This window comes from Falco rusticolus, chromosome 11 (assembly GCF_015220075.1).
Source record: "Falco rusticolus isolate bFalRus1 chromosome 11, bFalRus1.pri, whole genome shotgun sequence".
Taxonomy (NCBI): Eukaryota; Metazoa; Chordata; class Aves; order Falconiformes; family Falconidae; genus Falco; species Falco rusticolus.
The window spans coordinates 5,511,001-5,534,756 of NC_051197.1; the positions used below are offsets into that span (position 1 = coordinate 5,511,001).

Genomic DNA, 23,756 nt, shown 5'->3' on the forward strand with positions numbered 1-23,756 from the left:
TGGTTATTTTGTTCAAACTTCGTCTATTCCAATACAAATGGCATTATCATCACACAAAAAAATTTATATACAACAGACACTAACTAGTTGCTTCATTTTTTACAACGCTACCCATCATTATACCCCTGTGCTTGTACACACCTTAGGAAATGCTAAATTGGACACACACGCTGAAGATGCATTTCTGACCCGTTAAGAGAAAAAAAATGTCCTGCTGCCTTCGCCTGCTCAGCTCTGACTCCTGAAAATAAAACTGCCCCAAACCCCGTCGGCACCAGGGCTTTGGCCAGGGAGGGTGGAAGGGAAGGATGCTCATGGCTCCCGATGCCACCTCTCCCCGCTTCCCCGGACGAGGCCGTGCTGGGTCCAATGGGGTCAGCTAAGCTACTCATGGGCTTTACCTAGAAGAGGGTGTAAAAATATCATCCCCTTTTTCTGGGTCCTCCTGCATGCCGGGATTAGTGCGTGCGATGGCAGGTGTCCAGGGCGCACACCTACCCCGCTGGGCAAATACAACCGAGAGACCAATGACAGGGATGCTACCTATGGGGTTTTAAAAATATATATGTATACATATATAATATATGCATATATATATATATATATATTTGCCAACTAGTACAGTACAAGCTCTTTCTAAATTAACTCATCCAGGTGCTGGGGGTTCATGCCGGAGCCTAGCTGAGCTCTATAGCCTTTGCATTTTGTCCCTTCCCCTTCGGGCTGAAGCAAAGTCTGGGTGAGTGTGTGGCTGTAAAGCACAGCTGTCCAGTGGCTTTTCAAGAATTGCACTTGGCGTAATTCAAGTTTCTGTAGTTCAGATACATCTACCCTGCTTTTCCTGATGCTCATGCATGTACCAGCATAACTCAAAAAGAAAAAAACAAGTGACCACAGTGTAACAGTGCAAAAGTGAAACTTTTCCTCTGGAAAATGTAACTGGAGGGCAGCAGCTTCTTTGCAGCTGGGAACTAGAAAACAGCCTATTTGAAGATAAAATTAAAAAAAAAAAAAACAAAAAACATTAAAAAAGTGCAACTTCTCAAAATATTTCAAAACGCAGGGTGGATTTGGCTAAGGCTGTAATGGCCAGGTCAACCTGATGCCTTTGTCGAGGAGGCACTGTACTCAGTCCTACCGCTCCACTGCCTCAGCTGACGTCCAGCAGGCAAGTTGCGTCATCTTTGTGTCTTTCCATATGGAAAACTGAGCCACCCTTACCGCCTTCTAGGCAGCACTGGCTGGGGGGCTGGTTGATGGCCGGCTGAACATGAGCCAGCGGTGTGGCCAAGGTGGCCAACAGCATCCTGGCTCGTGTCAGACACAGTGTAGCCAGCAGGACCAGGGCAGTGACCATGCCCCTGTACTCGGCACTGGTGAGGCCGCACCTCGAATCCTGGGTTCACGTTTGGGCCCCTCACACCAAGAGGGACGTAGAGGGGCTGGAACGTGTACGGAGACGGGCAGCGAGGCTGGTGAAGCTGTGTCTGGAGCACAAGGCTGATGAGGAGCAGCTGAGGGAACTGGGGTGTTCAGCCTGGAGAGGAGGCGGCTCAGGGGGGACCTTCTCGCTCTCTACAGCTGCCTGAAAGGAGGGTGTAGGCAGGTGGGTCTTGGTCTCTTCTGCCAGGTCACAAACGACAGGACAAGAGGAAACAGCCTCAAATTGTGCCAGGGGAGGTTTAGACCAGATATTAGGAAAAATTCCTTCAATGAAAGAATGGTCAAGCACTGGAACAGGCTGCCCAGGGATGTGATGGAGTCACCATCCCTGGAGGGATTTAAAGGACGTGCAGTTGTGGTACTTAGCGACATGGTTTAGTGGTGGACTTGGCAGCGCTGGGTTAACAGTTGGACTTGACTATCTTAAAGGTCTTTTCCAACCTAAATGATTCTATGATCCTATACAGAAGTTAATGTCCGCATGGGTCTGAGAAGATGCCAAGTGCCACAAGGGCTTATTCTACCACCCACACACCTCCAGGAAGCAATTATTTCCTCCCAAGGGCATTTGCTGCTGTTTAATACTATTAGCTCTGCTGGGTAGGAAATCCCAGAGGACACGCGTTATCTTAAGGCAAGACATCTATCTATCTATCTGCTTCTGAACCACAGATCACATCTAACACACCAGCCCCTTATCCACTGGGCTGCAGGTGTCTCCAGGACAAGCAACTTGGCAAGATGCGCAGTTGTGAGCAATAATGCAAAGAGCCTTTTACATGTCAAACGCATTTCACAGAGGGGGTATGGACGCTTGCAGCTGCTCCCTGGATGGAAATAATGTCTGACCCTACGGCCGCTCAGCCACCCTTCCCTGCTCCTTTCCAAAGGGGCTTCTCTCTAGCACCCAAACCCATTCAGGACTGTTTGCTCAGCATTTGCTTGCATCTCAGCACTGATCCGAAAGCTGCTACAGAGCTGGGGGCTGCTCAGCTTTGGCTCTAGGGTGGGGTTTTTGGCATGCGGGAGTCTGGAGTCTCCATCCTCGCCAGGTATGACCCGCTCACACCACAGCACTGGAGACGCACCATCTGATAGCCACCAGGCACAGTACCAGAGCTGTCCTCCACCCCAGAGTATTTATTTAATAATGATAATATAATAAAAAGCTCATTACAAAACCTAGGAGTACTACAAATATTTCCGGTGTTTCTTTTAAAAACAAAATTGTTCTGCTGCCAGGTTTACAATCCAACCATTGCTGTGGTGGATTTAGCGTACGAGAACTTAACAGCAAAACTGATTTTTTTTTGGAAGATTTCTAGTTTGTGCGGCTTCTGGAAAAATTGGAGTTGTAAAGTCTCATTAGTGAGAATCCATGCGTAATCTGTAACAAAAGTAAGGCAATTTTGTGTTTTTTTAGAAAAAGGGACTTTGAGCTGAAAATGTCCATTTAACTGCCAGTAGATGGCAAAAATATCCCGTACTTGTTTTCATTACCCGAAGTGATTAGTACAAAAGGCTTAATGTGTCATTCTCCTCCTCACTTTTCATAGAAACTTGCAGAAAGTATAAATTAAAGTGCCACTGTACAAAAAAACCTAGCAAAAAACCTCAGTGGGTCATAAGAAGCTATCAAAAAGATGGAATCGATTTTTTTTAAAGTTGAATGACTGCATACCTGGGACCAGCAAAAGTTATCCTTTGTTTTGTTTCTTAAAACAAAACAAAACAAACAAAACCAAAAAAAAAAAAAGCAAAAAGAAAAAGAAAAAAAAGTCCACCCAGGATTTTTTTGGCAAAGTTTTCATAAAGTATTTGTTTCTTGACTGATTAGATTGTTATGTTCCTTCGTAATGAAGTAAATGGAATTAAATACCAGAGCAAAGCCAAGCAGATGCCAATGCTGCCCATTAGATTAAGCCTCTGTAATAAAAAATAATTATTCTTTTAAACAAAGAAGTCACACGTGTATCAGAGTTTACCCTTGAATAACAGGAATTTAACCTTTAAAATCCCTGTAGTTTGTCTTAAGAAATAAAAACCTATCCTTCAGATAGCCAGCAGTAAAGCAACAGTAGACCTGTGCATTCAGCTGCCCTGCCTCACCGGCGGAGCGGTGCAGGTGATGGTCCGGCAGGCGGCAGCGGGACGGGAGAGCCCTCCGGCACGGAAAGTGAGTCTCCGGCAGCACGAGGCGGTGAGCAAGGACGGCAGGGAAGGCGGATTTGGCAGCGATTTAAGGTGGTAACAACAGGGAAAGGCTTCCCATGGGAAAGGCAAGAGGTAAATGCTTCGGAGCTAGGTGATGCTGCTGGCTCTGGCCCGGCAGTGACGAGGCCACCCTTGGGCGAAGGCTGGGCAAAGTGCTGGGGGTTTGGGTGGCTCATCGGCATCCTGCCGTCCATCGGTGGCTCAGCTGAATCCTGCCTGGGATTCGGCCCCTGGAGTGGCGCCGCGGCAGGGGCGGGTGAGCGGGTTGGAGGGGGGTGACGATTAAGGGCTGGAAGAAAGGCAAGCAGCCTTCATCTTTGAACGTGGTGAGCGGGTTGCTGCCGTCCGGGGCTCTCGGGAGGAGGAAATAAAGCCTCTTACGGGACACTCCGCTGCAAAGACTTGACACATGGAGGCTTTCCCACAGCACGTTTGCAACAGGACCTTTGCACATCCCACCTTCCCTCCCCACGTTTAGCAGGGGAATAAAAAACAGCCGGGAGGGATGGCATATTGCACTGGTGCAGACACATCTAAGCAGCTGCTAGTTTTAGGAGGAAAGTGTTACCAGAGGCCAGCGGCTGCTGGCACCCAGGTGTGAACGCCGCAGAGCTACTTCATTACCCCTCCACTCCGTTCTGCGTAGCTCCTGGTCGACCCCTCTGAGCTGGCTCAGCCCAGCCTGCCTCTGCTCTGCACAGCAAAGGGGACACAGCATCAGTCCCACTGCATGCTACCTACAGCGCAGGAGGTTTGGCCACGGCTCTGTAAACTCAGGATGAACTGGGGGGAGGTGTTTTCCAAAAACTCAGTGATACATTTGCTACTTCATAGCCATGCAAACATTTCCCATTGGGTTCACTAGGAATAAAAGGGTATTGGATACATTTCACCTCGGTGTAACGAGTGAAATGAAGTTATTCTTAATTTCCTCAGTGCCTTGTTAGAGGGGAGTACATTTTGGGTCTGGAATTGGCTCTGTCTCGCAGGCGGTGGAGCAGTGAGGGGCAAAGGAGGAGGAACGAAGCAGAAGAAAAAAGGAACGGACAAGTCAGACCAGATCCTCACAGTGCAGTACCGTGTGCGGAGGGACCGGTGCCTCAGTGCTGCCCATCAGCGAGCCAGGGCCATGATCAGGCTGGCACACATCTCGAAGAAGTCCATGGTGTGGCTCCCCAGGCGTGGTGTCACTGAGGGGATGCTGCCAACGAAGGAGCCGCTCAGGGAGCCCATCAGCGACTGGCACTCGGCGGCCGCGGCGGCATCGATGCTCAGCCTTGGCCGATGCAAGCCGGCGGCGGAGCAGGAGCGCTGCGGCGTGGATGAGCCGGACCTCTGCTCCATCATGTCATCTTACACACAAAAAAAAAAAAAAAAAGAAAGAAAAGAGTGGCATTAGTTGGGCATCTTCCATGCATGTTTGGTAAGGAACTATTAACGATGGTGGAGACAAATGGATGAAAAGGGCTTTTGCTGACTTTAAATGGCTGCCTAAGCACTTGAAAATGCAAAGAATGATTTTTAAATTCTTTTTTTAGACTTCCAAACTTGCCATTTTATGTGCTTTAAATCTCATGTTGCACCATTTCCCGCTTACCATCGATGCTTTTGAAGTCCAGGAGATAGCTGCGGTTGTCAACCTGGTAGAGCTGCAGGCTCATCTTCACATAATTGCCCGTCACAGGGTTCTTGCGGCGCACTCTGAGGTGGTAGGAGTTCACCACCTGCAATGGGAAACCTGCTTTCAGGGGTAAGATTCAAGGTAGCAAGAAGAACTTGTCTTTCCTTATTTTCTTCTCAATACTAGCAAGACATCCGCTGAGAAAAACAGTTTCTAGAAATAACAGTGCCTATAAAATTAAGCAAGTGGCTTCACATCCTCTTCCCTCCTGTTTTAAAATGCTTCTTAGAGCTCTGATTCAGCAGCTGCTGGCAGACAAAGCTGCCGTGACCCAGCTGCCAGGCACCAAACTGATGTTTGCTCCTCCCTCACCAGCATCAATGGCCATACCAGCCAAAAAGTCCATTTGCAGACCTGCGTATGAGGACTGTGTCGGTGACACCAGGGCAGGCTGGGCAGCTAGGCAAAGTAACCTCTCCCATCAGCATGGCGAAATCCACTGCTCGTGAATCAGCCTCGATTTTCTCTTGCCACTTCCCACCCCACGATCTGCTGCCTCTCACTTGCAATGAGCTTTTTTCTCTGTGCTATATTTAAGAAGCAACTGCGTGAAGAAGAAAGCTATTTTGATGAAAAATCACATCTGAAGTTATTCTTAGGGTGGGGAAGACTATTGTGAAACCTCCTCATACAAAATAAGCTCCACTGCCTACATGAAGATGTTGGGCTGACTCAGTTTGTGAAGCTGTACCAGAAATACATCAGGTTTGTTCACTCTCTGCAAAACTGTGCAGCTAACGCATGTCTGGCTGGTGCAGGCATACGCAGCTGGAGACAGCCCATCTCCTGGCTGGTGCAGTGAAATCAGATTCCTGGGCACTACTTGGCTTTAAATACATATTATCAAAAATAAGGAGGAGCTAGGAGGCTTTGAAGAAGTGGCATAGTGATGTTCACACTGTGCAACCCTTGGGACCTGGAGCGAGGAGGGTCTCCTCTGGTGATGAAGATCTGGGCTGAAATTCTCACCTTACCTTGCTCCTGATGCTCGCGCCAGGCTCCATCTTCATTGAGGAAAATGCTGCTGCATCAGTGATACAAACTCCTGCCCCCAATGCCCCCCCGCCCCTCACCTGTGCATCTTTTAAGAAGATGCGCACCGTGCCATTTCAGCGCACACGACTGATAGGACCCAAGTAAGAAACAGTGAGAGTTACTTTGCCCAGGAGCACTCGATTCCTCACGAGGAATTAGCCACTGGAATTAGAAATGTGACTGGCTCCTCTTATCCCTGCGGCTAAATGAGGCAGAATCATCTGTCCAGCCAGGGGCTTAAAGCATTCAGAAGGAAAACTCTTATTTCACACCATAAACAAACACCACGGATATTTAACCACAGCTACCACCTTAATGCAGTGCGTTTGTCTTAACAAGCAATAGCAGGGATTATTGCACGTCGGGGGCATTTATCTGGAAACAGGTGAAGCTGTACCCATACTTCCCACCCGCCCTGAGCAATTCAGCTCACGAGCAAATAAGCCTTGGAAAGCACCAGGAAGCCCCAGCACTCCCTACCTTCCACTCGAAGTCCAGCTGTTTCATGGCACGGTACACCTCGGCCATGATGTCATAGGGTTTGCTCTGGCTGCGGATCCCCAGGTGCCACTTGGCCTTTTTGACAGTCAGGGGTTTGGGCTTTGTGGTGTTGAGGGCATCCAAAGGACATCGCGCTTTGGGGCTGTCCGCTATCAACGGTGGCATCCGCTCGGGGTGCGGCTTCACGCCGGGAGGGATGTGCAGGGTGCTGTCGTCCATGAAGGAGCCGGTGGGGGGGCTGGAGGCGAGGTAGAACTCACTGGCTTGGTTCATGATCCTCCGGTTGTCGATGACGAGGTGGTAAGCCACCGCCAGCTGGTCCTGAGGGTCACCGCTGTACAGGCTGTTCATCACCTCCGACTCAGTGCATTCAAACTTTTCACAGACCTCCCGAACTGCGTCGTCGTCGATGACGGTGGCATCATAAGAAGGGTCCTCTGGGAACAGGTAACTGGGCAGCTCCTCCTTAAACCATTCGTGCTCCCTGGGGAAAAGCAGAGGAGCCACCGTGAGCTCTGTGCAAGGCAAGCTGCGGCAGCTGCTGCCACCAGCCCCTCGCTTGCTCCAGCTCCGACTAACCCTCAGCTGCAGCCTGGGGAGCTCAGCCCAGCCCTGCACGGTCCCCCTGTCCTGCGACAGCCACCACGCTCCGCAAGCACGGCCGCTGGCTCACTTGGCTTTGAACTAACCTCCCAGCACTTACAAGATGCTCACGCTCTTTGATTACCATGGGTCTGATAGAGATAGAAAGCATCAAAGCTATCCGGGTCCCCGACTCCCACTGATTTACGATGAAGTCAATGATAATTAAGCGGCTAAATGCCATAGAGGGCCTCGCCTATAGGTTCTACATATCAACTTGTAATCTCGCTACATACGCTGCTGCTCTAACATGTAATTAAATCCTCTAGTCTTAAGGAACTCAGAACTAAAAAAGACATTTTACTTGGTTTTACTTGAAGGGTAAAATTAAGGCCATCCATTGCGGATGCATTAAAAGCCTAAGAACTCCTGAAAGTCCTAGCAGTATTACGCTTCGCACGCCAGCTAGATGTAATGATTACTGTAAATTTCATAAAATGCGTATCGGGCTGCAGTCTTACAAAATGTTTCTGAAATGGCTCAGATTGTGAGAATTCCAAAGTCCTACTACCAGCCATGGACTTTTAATGACCTCTGCAGACACAAATATCTGCTTAAGAGCCCAGTGGTTCCCTTTACCTGGAATTTCCGCAGTGACGCATGCAGGTAAAAGGCTCATGGGCACTGCACTCATTGACTAGGAAAGAAAACTGTGCTGCATTTAAAGATGAACCATTTGCTCACATTTGAAACTATATCTGATATTTATGGATTAAGTTAGTAATTCTTGGGTTTCTCCTCCTTTTTTATTGGATAGACACTAATTACAATGATTACCCTCTTATTCTGAACTGGCACCCAGAGGGAGGTAGTCTTGAAATAAAGTAATGAAAAATGGCTGGTGAATATTAAGTTCTTAGGATTATTGCATGATATAGCTGGTTTTGCTAAGCACCATTAAGAGATTTTTGAGGCCGTTTTATAATGCAATAAAATAGCATTTTAATATACATATATATATATATATATATAAAGTCATCACCCTGTTCATCGTCGCCCACTGCCAGCCAGCAGCGCCCACCTCTCCATGAGCACAGAAGGGTGCAGGAGTGCTCCTCGAATCACTCACCACAAAAACCAGCTGGATTAGCCAACTACTTCTGTAAACCACTCTGCACACCCGCCAACAGGGGACCCCCAGGACAGCCCCCCTCATCTGCCACTGGCCCACCAAAGCCCCCCAACCACAGCCAGCCCACTCCATCCCACTGGGCTGACCTGATGTCCTTGATGGTTGCTCGCTTGAGGGGGTCAACCTGCAGCATGTGCATGAGGAGAGTGGCGACGGAGCGGTTGAGGTATTCAGGGATGTAAAAAACACCTCCCCGGATCTTCTTGAAGAGGGTGGGCACGTGCTCGTCGTCAAAAGGCAGAGTGCCGCAGAGGAGGGCGTAGAGGATAACACCGCAGCTCCAGATGTCCACCTCTGGGCCGGCATAGAGCCTGCGCGAAGGCAAGGGCAGGAGAAAGGTGTCACCCCCCCGGCCTCCTCTCCTTAGTTAGCGAGCAGGTCCCACTGGGTGAGCTGGGGACCCGCTGCCAGTTCCACTGGGGCCAGAGCTGCAGCCCACCCTGGGGCTGCTCACGTGGATTCCCCTGGCCAAACCTGCCTGAGCCAAACCACTCGGGGGCGAGGGGGGATGACACGGCAGAGCTGGTGCTGACTGCCCACGCTCCTCCGGACAGCCGTGTACACCCCTGCCTCCACCAGACCCTCCAAAAAGCCAGACCCCACATTTCCAAGAGCCCTGCCGGGTTTATTTGCTCCTTCGCCTCACGGGCTCAGCCAGCAATTTCTGTTCATTTGGTGAGGCAGATTAAACAGCAGCAGATACTGTATCTCTGAGTGTTCATTTTCACTGGAAGTTTATGTGCTGGTATGCAAGCGTTCCCGCTTCCGACAAGCTGCTAATGCACCCCCTGGCATCACCAAGTCGGGACACCCCAAACACACGGGGTTGGCAGCTGCTTGCTTGCCCGACTTGTTTGTCTCTTTCTGCTACAACGGATGCTTTCTCAGAGGTGTTGGGAGGCAGTGTTCACCCTTGGGCTGTAAAACCCGACCAAAACACAGAGGTTGAGATGGAAATACAGAAGTCTCTTCGTGAAACCTCAGCCTCCTGCACTGGCTTCTCCTGAAAAGCATCGCCGCAGACACGCTGGTGTACAAAAAGCACCAGCCGTGCACGTGGCCATTCTCTGAACAGCCCCAAAGCACCAGCTCTGCCTGTCCAAGGGTGAGACGGTCCCTGCTGAGGCCAGGGACAGCAGCAGTCATTTTGGAATGATTAGCTAGCTGCCCCCTTGGTCCTGGCTCCATGCCCAGTTCCAACAGATAAGAAGCCTGATTGCTGATAACTGCATTGCCTGAACAGTCGATTGGAGTTTTAAGCCCAAACCAGATGCACTTTTATGACTGTGAAACCCAGGCGGTCACATTCTACTGCTTTTGTGCTCTAGCCAGCACAGGCAGGAGCTGGGATCCAGCCACCCCTGCCCTGCACACCCGCCGGCGAGGCAAGGCAGGCAGCCTGCCGCAGCAGCAGCCGTCACGCCTCTCCCCCGCAAATGCAGCGTGTATGCTGCCGTGGTGCTGAGCAGAGGGCAGCTTGGCATGATCATCAGGGGTACAAACCTCAGGCATCACCAGTACTGTAAGCAGCGCTGATGCGGGAGGGCTGCAGCTGTAGCCCGTGAAACAGTGCAACACGTAGGCTTGGGTTTATGTTCCCTTCTTACTTTTGCTGTTAACAAGCTGTATTGCCTGTACCCTTGGAACGATCAGGCTCTGCATCCAGGGACTAAATCCTGCTTGTTGATCTGCCCCGTGCTTTGTCTCCTATACAAACCAAAAAAAAATGTGCACCTGGCCTTTACTGGAAAGGGCATGAAAACAGTATTTTTTTGGAACCATGGTAGAGTTTTTGGCTTTGTCCCCCTCTTGACAATAAGGTTTGTCTTGCTTTCGCACGTAGAGTTGTAGTCACAACAGGGTTTGTTGGATGCTAGTCTAATTCCTAGGATACTCTGCCAACACTCGTGCTGGTGTAAATGAGAATAAAATAATCATAATCACGGTGAACACACTTTGAACAAAATGTTGTTGTATTTAAAAGCTACAGTTATAGGCAAAAATATGCTGGATTAGGAAAACTAACACTCATTTGAAGGCTGATTCAAAAAATATGGGGCAGATAATGAGAAGGATCATACAGAGGACTGAAAATTTGAAAATCTGTATTTTCAACGCTTGCTATGCTATTATAGAGAGAGTCAGGGAAATAAGTATATTCTAACAGGTTTCTGCCATGAAAATACTGGAGTTTACCATGTTGATACAGAAGTGTTAAGTCCAACCCAACCTTGCAGAGTGCATTCAACATGCTATGTGTCATGCAGATGTTGTACACTGAGAGATGCAACCACACTGGAGGTTTGTCAATTCAATTCATCAATTCAAAACCAAAGTTATGATGGTTGAACCTACCCTCATGAACAAAACCCCTAGCTTAAGGAACCAGAAGACACTCAACACGAGAGTTCAACAGTGTAGGGAAGTGATTAACGATCTTCCTGATTCTTCTGTTAGTGAAGTTAGTTTCCTCGTTAAACCTGTGTTGTATATTATAGGTGGGCAGGAGAGAAGGAGGTGGCCTGGAAAAGCCTTTCCATCTGAAACCTCAGTATTTGCATCCAAAGAGTAATTTTCACCCTCTTTAGTTAGAAATATAAACAGTCAACATCTGCTGCTAGTAATTCCAACAAAGAAAACATCTTTAGCAAAATGTGGTTTGCTCTTACAGTTACTAAGAAATGTAATAACCAAGAAAACACCCTCAGATTTTTGCCAGTGGATTCACCCAAACATAAAATACAGGCTGAAAGGATTCAGCTGCTTTTGCTAGCAAAGGTGTTTCCAATCCCAAGAACAAATTTAACGACCAATTGCTCACATAAGTTCTGCTTAGACGTAGTGTGTCCTACCTTCCAGAGATGACTTCAGGGGCTGCATAATTTGGGGAGCCACAGCTGGTACGGAGAAATTCACCATCTGACATCATGTTGGACAATCCTAAAAACAAGATGCATGCTACATATTGGTGTTTTATGTGAAGGTCCAGGCACAGAGGACTCTGTACCGCACAGAGGAGAGGTACAGCAAGTGGAGGGGGAAATCTGGAGGAGAACTGTTGCTATAATTTAGATAGACTCCTTTGAGCTGATTTGAAAATTATCATTATTATTATTGTTGTTGCTGTTATTATTGTTACTATTGTTACTGTTGTTGTTATTTTCACATTCAACCAAGGAATATTCACTCCAGGCTCACTTTGCTTCCCCAAGCTCTAAATTCCACAGCACAGAGGAGAACAGACGTAATTCATCCCAGAGCACTTACTTTATATGGGGGTTGTGAGATTAGTAAATCTTCAGAAGGATTTATCACTGGTCGAAAGGACTCACCGGGACTGAGCTGGTAGCCCAACTATTTCAATGGATTTCCATCGGTAACGCCACTTAAAGGCTCCTGTTACTGCCCATTTGTAAAATGAAGTGAGGCCAAGAGCACACAGCCAAACGTACCGAGAACATGCATGAAAATAAACACAGGCAGCCAGCTCGCCCTGGAATTCACTGCACGGAGTCTGCCTTAAACTTAAATTAGCTACATCTTTATATTAGGTGATTATGCTAAAACATAGCAAAGATTTGCAAATTACTTTGCTGCTCTACTCTCAATGCCAGTACAGAAGCAGCCTACAATAAGTAATCCCTGCTTTTGCTAAAAGGCCGGGTGTTTATAACTGTGGGCTTTTCAGGTAAAGCAACTGCTAGTGGTTAGGAAAGCAGGCTCTGGGTTTTCTAAGGCTTGCTACACCGACACGCTCCAGGAAGCGCCTCGGAGCTGGCTGCATTTCTGGAATGCTGCTGGGGTCACATACCAAAATCGGCTATCTTTGCATTCATGTGTGCGTCCAGCAGCACGTTCTCCGGTTTCAGGTCTCGGTGGACAACCATGTGTCTGTGGCAGTAATCCACCGCAGAGAGAATCTGCTGGAAAAGGCGTCGAGCTTCTGCCTCTTCAACCTGTGGATGCAAGGGGAAAGAGTCCTGAAGGTTGGTCTGCCTGCAGAGCTGGCAGGGGAAGGTTTGACTTAGCAAGGAGCCAAAATGTTCCAGGGCATGGAGAGAAAATCACAGCGTGCTTGTGACCAGAAGCAGCAAATAAAGCAGATTTTCCCCCCTTGCATTTCATAATGTGCTAGTGTTTGCAAATGATACAGCCCAGAGATGAAATAAGAAACGTAAATTTAGCTGAGCTCTCAAGAACTTACTGGTGGCACCTACAAGGCAATGGCCTCCTGTCCCAACAAGACCAGCTTTGCTACACGGCACATGCAGATCAAGGCTGGACAAAACAGAGGATGCTGCAGGGAGCAATTCCTCATGGACAGATAGCTTCAGGAGAAACAAAAGCCAAAGGTGGAATATTGTGATAATTTTAATCAACTATCTAGCTGTCTTAGCTATAAAGTTTTATGAACTGTATTACAGAAATTGTATTTAAAATGAGGGGACTGATTATTTTTAAGGATGACTTCCTAAAGACTCTCTTCGTGAAAAATTTAGTTTCTGAATGCCAAAGTTCAGAAAGGATCCAAATTAGCCACTGAAAATATCCAGATGCGTGAAATGTGCTGGAAATCAGAACTGTATGCAGGGAATTAAATGGAGTCAGCTCCATCGACCACTGTGCTAATCTAAACCAATTTATTGTAAACGTATGATTTTTGTAGTATAGAGAAGAAACGTATGATGGGCTGCTCCTTCACCTGAAGCTTTATTCTGGATGTCCACCTCAGCCCATTGCCCTGTGACTGCTCCCTGCCTACGAGGATGTCCACAGGGCAGACACTAGTGATGTTCTTTGTAACCATAGCATCATATTCTGTGGGCTCAACCTGCACCTCAGCTGATTTACACCCAGCAGGACTACTGGCATTTGAAAATGTTGGTCAGATAAGCCACCTCCTTAAAAAGTCTTCAAAAGACCTGACGTGGAGCCAAGGGGGAGGTGAACGACTGGGATAGAGACCACACCGCATGGTCCTCCCCTCCGATGCTGTAAATCTGCTGCTGAACTGTGGGTGTTTTGACAGGCAACCCATAGCTAAAGATTACAAAAATATGCTAGTTTTCCAAATATTTGCACTAAGCAACACGTTACCTTGGATATTTTGGTTTGCATATCGGAATAAATCAGAGGATGTTGCAAAAAATTGCACGCAACTTTTATGCGAGCCGGCATGAGATGTTCCAGTTGAGATTGCTGTGAAGCAGCTTCTATTTTGGGCCTTAACCTTAACCACATTCCCTTTAGCAGTTGTTTTGCTTCTAAACACCATCCTCTTCCCACACAAGTGTTTGGGCTGACATGGTACTGGCACTTACACGTCCATGCTTACAGATGTAATCAAATAATTCACCGCCAGAGACGTATTCCATGACCATGAAGAAGTCTGTCGGTGTGCTGATGACCTGGTACCTTCAAAAAACCAAGCAGATTTAGAGGAAAAAAAAAAAAAAAAATCAAGAAGAACAGGGAAAGGCTTTTAAATGGATTATTAGTTGCACATGAACACTTAAAATAATGCATTTGTTTGGATCTTGCATTTATAACTGCTTTCCACCTCTGAAATGCCATCTCTTATTTCAAGTCTAATCTTTCACTTGTCTATGAAAGGATCTCTTTTACAGACCTACGGTTTTCCTTCAAGCTTTTAAATAATCCTCTGAAATCTCTGCCAGACAATCCTATCCCATTTAGGACTGTCCTGACTTTCAAATTTCCATTTTGGCTAAGATGTGCAACAAGAACTTTAGAAATGAAGGCTTCGTTAGCTGGGGGTGGGGGTATATTTGGTTTCCTTCATATCAAGGATAAAGAAGAACTAGATGTTACAGGGAGCTACTTTTGGAAAGGTACAGAAACAAAGATGAACACCCCAAAAGTTATTTTTCAAATATTAAATCCCTCTATATTTTAGAATAGGGGAGGGAAAAAAAAAAAAGGAATATCACCCTTGACTTCCAAATTTATTCTGTTTCCATTCAAAATGGTCCCCAAGCACTGCAAAGGCATTTCAGTGTCCCAGCTGGTATAAACTGCCAGTGATCAGAGGAGGTCAATGCAGCTACAGGAATTCATAGCAGCACCAGCAGAGACGCCCCTCTCTTTTATTTCAGATACATTGTTGTTTGCTTGCCTTTTTTTTTTCTTTTTTTTAACAGCTGAATTTCCATGGGTTATAATTTGTAGCAAACAGATTTCAAACCACTTCCAGAGATCAGCAAGTGGAAAGGTGATAGTCCCATAGAGATCAATAGGAATAACCTGATTCTCAAGTTCTTTGGATTCAGACATCTAAGTTACTGTTAACTGCCCCACTATTTCTTTTATATACATGTAAAAAGCTATTAAAAGAGGAGGTTTATGCACCTCTCTTCTATATTGCTGTATTTCATGTTTGCACTATGTACTACAGGACACTGATATTTTTAAACTGGATTTAATTTCTAGGCTTTAATACTTTGCCAAATGTGTGAACAAGACATAACTTGCAGGATGCTGGATACACAGCTGGGGACTCTTGCTGGCTCTTTTGTGAAATAATACTGATCTGTTCTCCAATAAATCCACGGAACGGTGAAGTTGCTCTAAAGTCAACAGTTGCTGCATGGTTAGTTATTTAACTGTAAAGAGAATTTGTTTTCTCTTGCCTCTAAGTCCCAGGTATTTGCTATATCTCATGCCAGTTTTAAGGCTGACCCAAATGTCAACTTATCCTTGCAGTTACCATTCAACAGCTTTCTTTTATAGAAATGCCAAAGATATTATCGAGTGCCTCATTAATGTGGACTGGCTGCACAAACTGGGGATTGAGAAGGAATCCCAGAGGCTGGAGTGCAGGTGCTGATTTACAACTGAAATTCAGGTTCATCAGAGTGGCAACTTGGAAAACTTGTGCCTGAATAATAAATTTAAAAAAAAAAAAAAAGTTCCTTTAAGCTCTGGATAATCAGGCCATTAAAACATAAATCCTATTGACTTCAAGCCAAGGCTTCACTCTGTGAGCCTGCCCGTGCTGCAGTTCCTCAAGCACAATCCTCTGCGGCTTCAAGCCTGGAGATATGAAGCCTAAAAAGGGTCATCACAGAAATCCCTGATGAAATCCCCAGGCAGGAGAGCCCAGACCCTCACTAAGCACCTTTCTGATGGCCTCTGTGTAGAAGAGAGGACAGCTCTGAGCAAAACCTGACGCAGGGACATCAGTCTGTGGGCTGTTACAATAACTCAGGCTCCCAACGGAGGATGCGCCTTCCATCGTTTCTCAAAGTGTCAAGTGTGTCCCCCATAAGTTAGTGGGAGACTCTCCAAAAGTGATGTTTGGCTCCAACACACAAAAACCTGACCACATCCCTAACATTTCCTACAACTCTAAGCCATCTCCCGAAACCAAGCCAGCTGTGTGTGTAGAGTCCTTGCAGATGGAGCTGAACCCATGGCAGAAAGGGTACTCACAGTTTGATAATGTGAGGGTGCCGGAAGAGTTTCAGATTTTGAATTTCTCGTTTGATCTTCCCAACTACATCCAGGCTGCGTATTTTCTGTCTGTTGAGTATTTTTACTGCGACTTTGTGCCCTGTCAGCTGGTGTTCGCCAACTATTAGGAAGAGAGCATTGCACAGTCACTAAACGGTGCAGCAAGATTCACACCAGCAATTTAGGACACTGTGGTTTAGAAGCAAAAAGCAACTTTCGAAGGGAACAAACCAAAAGATGAGGGGTGAAATATTTTAAATTTGGGGTTTGTCTCTTCACTTCTATTGTTTTCCCAGTGGAGTCATGGAAGGCAGAAGAGAGGGGACTTATCTGCAAAGAACACTCAAGTAAATAAAACAGAGTGAATTACTGGAGGAGGTCATACCCGAAGCTAATCTGGAAGGATTTATAGCATGTAAAAGCTAGATTAATCAGAAAGAGATATATTTAAATGGCAGAGGAAAATCTCCACTGTAACACACTGATTGATTAAATCCCTAATAAACCCAGTCTTAAAACTAGACCATCACACTTTAAAAAAAAAAAATAAATAGGGATTTTCCCTGCCCGAAATAAGACTGAAGGATTTGCATTACTAAAATGAATTTCTATTTATACATTCTCAAGTATGCTTCTTAGTTTGATGACAAGCTGCAGGAACACTGCTGTACTGCAATGGCAAATTCTGGGTTTAGAAAAGGTACAAACTTCAGTCTGGGTTTTTATAATATGCACTTGGTACATTGAGACGCTGATGCTTATCTCCTGTGTACAGTGACAAACAGTAACCACAAACTGGGAGTTGCACCACTGTCACTGGGGGAATTGCACTAACTTAATAATGTGAAATGAATTCAGCGTTTGATCCATTTGTTATCAATAAACAGACTAGACAAAAAATAAAAAGCCCCAAGGAAGCCAGATTTATATTGAAGTTAACAGCAGAAACTGCTTGAAAACTGCCAGTTAGATGTTTATATCTAAAAGGGTTCTGTGGCCATGAGCTACCCCTTCTGAGTATTTTCCAATGTCACATTAAAAATGGTGACACACTGATGGTTTTCTAAAGATGCACAGAAAACCTGCTTACAGTAAATATTTGTGCTCTCTAATTATGAAGGTTACCCTTCCAGTAATAACATAGAGCACAAGGAGTTAATAATTACAAACAAACCTTGTTATTACATTATTAGAGACTGTAATTTTGGAGGCTCTAATGAGCTGACAGAAGCGAACGGCGTGAGAAGGGCAGGGCAGCAGTGCCGGCGCTGCTCGGGGCATGCCAGGTCACTATTATTAGCCACCAGATAAGACCTGCCAGAGATTCTTTCCTCAGTAAGAGCATCCTAAAAATAAAACACTTTACTGCCCTTGAAAATTAAAGCACCACTTTGCATGTCCATTTTATTCCTTGCAATACTTAAATCTACTAGATGAAATGAAAATAAACTAAGCCTTGCAGCATAGATGCAATTTAGGGATTAGCGAAGGGCTGGAGGAGGCAGATAATTCCTCTTGTGTGGTGCAAGGACAGCGCTGGAAATAGTCTGAGGAGGCATTTTCTCAGGTGCATCCTTGGGGAGAGGAGAGCAAGGTGGTGGGGGGCCTGCCCCATGGAAGGAGGCTTTGCTGGAGAAAGACTCTGCAAAGCAGCGCGTGTGCAAGGGGTACAAAAGCACGCTCAAGCTTTAGCGGGGCTTGCAAGGGGGCTGGGGTATTGCCTCTTTGTTCACTGCAAGAAATTCTCCCCAGGTTGTGCCAATACCAGTCCTATAAAGGGCACTGACCTCTCTTTGCCAAGGCTGTCATGGTATATGGATGGTGTACGTTACACTGAGGAGGCTGGGGAAAGCATGACAGAGGGGTGTAAGACAACTTCAGCAGATGACTTTTGAGATCAGTTCACCAGCAGCGTTTGATTTGGTCAACTACAGCACTGCAACACCTCTGCTCTCTCTTTCCTGGGAGCACGAGAAGCTGTACTTTGAAAGCTGTCCTTGACTCATTCAGCTCCATTAAAGAATTATAACACACTAAGCCAACAGTTGGGAAACTGAGGAACAGAAAAGCAAAGAGGCTTATTGCTGAACGAGGAAGAAAACCCCCATTTCTGCCATTCTTTGTTGCAAGACAAGCCTTTCTGGCCTTATCCCAGCATACCCTTTTGAAAAATTTTTATTACATACTTGGAAAAAAAAAAAAAAAAGGCCATGCCCAGGATGAATAATTACTGTTTTTAATACCACTGCAGAACAGTTCATCTCCTTTCCATCCATGACAAACAATGTGTAACCCTGCGAAGGTTTGCTAGCTCAAACACATTAATAATTAAAAATAAACAGTCTATATTGTAATCCATCTTTTGCTTACAGTAAGCATTAGATACAGCGATATTGTTTCAGTCCCCAGTGGCTTGTTAAGCCTACTCGAACGCCTTGAGAGATGGAGACAAAGAAAGAACATAATTTGCTGTGTGGTGGGAGAGTTTTTAAGCCTTTCAGGTCTCTCCGGCTGCAGCCTGCAGAGGCAGGAGTTTTGACATGAGGCAGTAAGGACAACCTTCCCTCTGCTCAGTCACTGCCCCAGCCCCTGTGCTGCAGCACGCTGGTGGGACGATCCAGCCCCAGGATGAGGAGCAGCGGCAGGTCCCGTGCCTCCCACAGCCACGGAAAGGGGATGCTTGTGCAGCTCATCTCTGATGGGTTTGTCTTCTCCTCGTCCCAAGGATGGGCAGTGGTGCTCTTGGGTGGTGATGAGGAAGCCTCCTCCTTCCCTCACTACCTCCGTGGATTAAAAAGCCTGGGGGGAGGAGGGAGGGCTGTGTGGCAGTATTAGAAAAGGGATTTGAGCATGTGTCTTGTCTCAGGTAAACTCCACCACAGATTAAAACCACCAGCCGGAACCCTGCTGGGACAAGCAGGGGAGATGGATTTGGCATGGAGACGAGGAGCGGCACCTCATCCTGTGCTGCAAAAAACCCCCATCCCATAATGGCTAGATGGCAACGCTGACCCTAAACTCCAAAAGCCAACACCACATGGGACATGGTGTGAGTGTCCTTAGCTGGCACCCCATCTGCTTGCACTGCCTGGGCACGAGAATGCTTCAGCACCAGATGCTATGAAGCAACAAAGGGAAGAGATGTAATAGAATTAGTTTCTGAAAGGAGACCCTTCTAATTTAGTTGGTTTTGTAAGAGAAAAAAAATGAGCAGGAACACTGTTTATAAAACCGTAAGCTGAGAGAATCATTAAAACCCCTTGACAGCATGGTTTTTACAGCAGGTTCTGAGGAAGCCTGCCTCTGAGTGTGTGTTTGATGCAGCTCAGGCAGCACGAGCAGTTAACATTTTTGCAAATGCTCCAGGGGAATGTAAGTTTATGGAGGGGCACGAAAACTCCTATCAGTTGTGCCAGCCCTTACCTTATCCCAAAGTTAAGAATGAAGTCCACCCAAAGCGTATATTTAGCAAGGCTGTATTAATTCTGCCCCAGTGGCACTTGCTCATATGGTGCATCATCCTTCCCTTCCCTTCCCTTCATCTGTTCAGTCTCTTTTAGTTTATCTGCTACAACTTTCTACAGTTTGACGACTACAGCCAAGCTTTGTCCTTCAGTAGCAATGGTCCAGTGCCTGGGAAAATGGGATTTGACCCCAACTTGAGCCCGTGGAGGTGCCATCGTAACCAACATAAACATAACCCAAGCACTGCCAGTCCTTGAGGGACCACAAATTGGTCACCTCAATGGCCAACAAGCGGGGGAAGAAACCACCAAGTGGCCACTAGGGATGTCATGCGTGGAACCACATGAAAAAATATTTGTGTAACTCTGCTGGGTTCTGACTGAAGGTCTCCAAGCTGCAACGGCTGTGAACCTTGTTGTGCAAGGGCTGTGATCACGGCAGAGCTCTTCAGGGACCCGCAGGGTGGGATGTGCCCTGGACAAACACAGCAGCGATTTGACTAATCTGTTCTTACCAACCACCAGCTGAGGAGATGCTACCTCCTTCCTTCACTGCTTCACTAAACTCAAAATCCAAGATGATTTCCACAGATCTATTTTCTGCAAATTAATCTTCCTTTGGCCTGGAGGACAGGAGAACTAACTACCACCAGCTCTGCCTGTATTTAGCAAAATCCTGCGCAGTAACATTGACCCTTGGCATGACACCTCCTGTCCATCCACCACATTCACATCCACCGCAGTAACTCCTGCCTCTCTTCCAACAGTTGCTGTATTTCCATCACTATTTCCAGCTGGAATTTCAGTGTTATCACCAAAATCCTGCTCCCATCTGCCAACCTATCTGCTCCCCTCCGTGCCTTGTGTGGTCTTTCCCTAAATGAGATCAAGGAACTGACTGAGCTTGAAACGAACAGGTATTTTGCAGTGTTCACCTGGTCTGTAGGAGGATCAGTTCACTGATGGCAGTGATGAGCCAGAACGAACATCCTGACAGGGCAGCAGGGACTTTTTTTGTCGCATTTCTGGTCTCTGATGACTCAAAGTGACTATTCAGCTCCAGCTACAAATCCAAGCTCTGGTCAGTACCCCATCATCACTAAATCCTCCTTTTCATTGCCATTTTTTTTACTTCCTTAATAACTGTAACCCTTAACAATTGCAATTTATGATTCCTTAACCTTGAGGAGGAAGGCAGGGAAAAGTGCCTTTTACAAAGTCTCGTGGAAGGCAGAGTTTGAAGAAAACACATCAGCAGCAAGAAACGCCACCGATGGCACCAGCCTTCTTAGTGAAAAAGCAATTATTATACACAACCTATTCAAAGCTTGAACCAATCAGGCAGAAATCTCTTTGCTCTTCTCATGTTTCTTGCTAAACAGGGTTGAATACAGGTTTTCCTAAAGTGCATTTGATTAAAATGCTGTAATTCTGTATAAATAGGAGGTCTAGTTTCTTCATCTGTTTCCAATGTCACGTCCAAATTTCACCTGTCAGTTGTAGGCAATATATTAAGGGGGAAGAAAAAAATAATTATAAAGGGTACTACTTACCCATAAGGGGTTTTGAGCTAGGAAATCTCTTTTATTTGAAATGTTTCTTTGGAAACTGTCAGTTTTTACTAAAGTCAGGTCATATGTGGGGTGGGGGGTATTTGTGCCCGTTACTCCCGAAAGGTAGCTAAGGAAAAAAGGCTATTGTGGGCAGCCTTCATTTGGCCTGCAAGAAAAAAATTGCCTTTGGAGCACTTTTTGAGGTCTGCTGGTACACACGACTGATTTAAATGGTCCTTACTGTTAGAAGTAATTTATTCCGATAATTCTTCAGTCAGTAAATTTGCGGTTTGGGATTAAACACAGCAATATATTTTTAGGGGGCTGATGAACGGCCACAGGTGGGTTTAGCCCCAGTGGCTGCGGTGGGTTTTTGCCCCTGCTGTCAGTTTGCGTTTATTTTAAAACGCCAGCGGCCGATGCGGGCACATCGCCCCTCGGGCACGGGGCGGCTGCTGCCCCCGCTCCCGCGGAACCCGCTTCCAGCCGGGAATCGCAGCTTCCCGTTTTGCTCGGACAAGAGATTTTGTTGCTTGGTTGGGTTGTTGGTCTTCTTTAATATATTGATTGGAAAATAAAATTGGCGTGTAATGGTAGAATTCCCAGGAAAAAGGAATGCAAGTCTTGGCAGCTGTTACGGCCAGGCAGAGCAAAGCTGGTGCCTTGCAAAGGGGAGCTGCCCACCCCGGCACGACCGAGGGTCCCGGTGCGCAGCCCGCGCACGGTCCAGGCTGCCCGGCGGCGCGGGGGGCAGCAGCACAGCCCCCCGGCTCCCGGATCTCGCTCCCCCCGGTCCCCCGGGACGCGGGGGCACGGCGCGGGAGGCCGCCCGGCCATGCTGCCCAGCCGCCCCATCACCTCTCCCCCGCCGAGGGAGGAAAGTTTCGGGGGGTCCCGCTGCGGGCCGGGGCGCAGGGGATGCAGCTCGCCGCCCCGCTGCCCAGGGGCGAGGGCCGCGTCCCCCCCGGCTGCCCACGACCACCTGCGCCCCCCCACACCCGCCCTGAGCGGGGGCCGCCCCCAGCCCGTGCCCACCGGGGCGGCGCCGGGCTCCACCCCCCCCCCCCCCCCCCCCCGCCCCGCCGCTCCCCGGGGATGCTGCGCGGCCCGGCCGCGGCGATGCCCGGCGCGGAGGCCCCGCGGCAGCGGCGGGAGACGGGAGGGAGCGCGGCGGGGGGCGCAGCGCGGCGAGCCCGGCCCCCTCCCCGCGGCCGCGGTACTCAGCTCTTGACTTTGCCGAAGGTGCCGACCCCCAGCGTGTCGCCCAGCACGTAGTGACCGATCTTCACCCGCCCGTCGTGCTTCTGCTTCTCGGCCATCTTCGCCCCCCGCCGCCGGACCACAATGCACAGGGCCGGCCCCGGCGCGGCGCGGCTCGGCGCGGCGCGGCTCGGCGCGGCGCGGCTCGGCGCGGCGCGGCTCGGCGCGGCGCGGCTCGGCGCGGCGCGGCTCGGCGCGGCGCGGCTCGGCGCGGCGCGGCTCGGCGCGGCGCGGCTCGGCGCGGCGCGGCTCGGCGCGGCGCGGCTCGGCGCGGCAAGGCGGGCGGGCGCGGCGGCGGCGCGCGGCGGGCGCGGGGGCGGGGAGGGGCGCGCCCGCCGCCGGTGCTGGCCGAGGGGGGACCCGGCGCGGGGCGCACCCGCCCGGGGTGACACCGCAGGGCGGCATGGGCCTGGGGTGACACCCGCCTCGGGGCGTGCCTCCTGCTGCTGCACCCTGCGCGGGGGCGCCCGGCCTGGGGGGGACACCCTCCCTGGGGGGCACCTGCCTGGGAGCGACACCCTCCCTGGGGGGCAACCTCCTTAGGGGGTACCCACCTGGGAGTGACACCCTCCTTGGGGGGCACCTGCTGGGTCTGATACCCTCCTTAGGGTAAACCCTCCCTGTGGGACACCCACCTGGGAGTGACACCCTCCTTGGGTGACACCATCCTTAGGGTACACCCTCCCTGCCACGCACCTGCTTAGGAGTGACACCCTCCCTGGGGTGACACCCTCCCAGGAGGGCACCTGCCTAGGAGTGACACCCTCCTTGGGGTGACACCACCCTTAGTGTACACCTTCCTTGGGGTGCACCTGCCTGACGGGGACACTCCTTGGGATGCACCCTCCTTATGGTGTACCTGGTGTGGGATGGCACCTGTCAGAGGGTGCAGCTGGCTGCTGGTGGCACCTTCCCTGGAGTGACATCTACCTGGGGCATGCAGCTGCCTAAGGGTGACATCCTTGGGGTGCACCCTTGCTTGGGTTGAACCCTCCTTGGGGTGCACCTTCTTGGAAGTGGTACCCTCCTTGGAGACCACGTGCTTGAAAGTGACACCTTCCTTGGAGTGACACCCTGAAGGTGACACTGTCCTAGGGGTGCACCCTGCTTGGGATGCACCTGCCCATGGGGGTGGGGATGCACCCATCAGAGAGGGACACTGGCCTTGGGGTATGCCCTCCTTTTGGTGCACCGTGCCTGGGTTGACCCCTCCGTTTGGTGACACTGCACGTGGAGTGGCACCAGCCAGGGCAGCTGCATGAGGCCCACAGAGGGATGCTGTGGGGTGGGAGCATGGCCCCACAGGCACCCAGCGAGGCCCAGCTGTGCCTGGGGTGGGAGGAAGGGATTAACGGTAA

At 48.7% G+C, this 23,756-nt stretch overlaps 1 protein-coding gene across 1 annotated transcript; it reads right to left on the minus strand.

The window, feature by feature from the left end:
- Positions 1 to 1,507: 1,507 nt before the first annotated feature.
- Positions 1,508 to 22,547, minus strand: PRKAA2 (protein kinase AMP-activated catalytic subunit alpha 2). Its single transcript, XM_037404327.1, has 9 exons — positions 22,364 to 22,547; positions 16,101 to 16,242; positions 13,970 to 14,063; positions 12,460 to 12,604; positions 11,501 to 11,588; positions 8,735 to 8,959; positions 6,854 to 7,358; positions 5,255 to 5,381; positions 1,508 to 5,009 (listed from the first exon to the last, which is right to left on the minus strand). Exons 1-9 carry the CDS (start codon positions 22,455 to 22,457, stop codon positions 4,771 to 4,773), a joined length of 1,659 nt encoding a protein of 552 aa, XP_037260224.1. The 5' UTR covers positions 22,458 to 22,547; the 3' UTR covers positions 1,508 to 4,770.
- Between the last annotated feature and the right edge of the window lie 1,209 nt (positions 22,548 to 23,756).

Bases quoted from the DNA above. Each gene is read 5' to 3' on its own strand.
- PRKAA2 (XM_037404327.1), bottom strand. From the start codon at position 22,457: ATGGCCGAGAAGCAGAAGCACGACGGGCGGGTGAAGATCGGTCACTAC. The intron at 16,243-22,363 runs GCTGAGTACCGC...TCTTCCTAATAG, and splicing joins CACCTTCGGCAAAGTCAAGA to TTGGCGAACACCAGCTGACA. The intron at 11,589-12,459 runs GTATGTGACCCC...TCTTGTTTTTAG, and splicing joins TGCAAAGATAGCCGATTTTG to GATTGTCCAACATGATGTCA.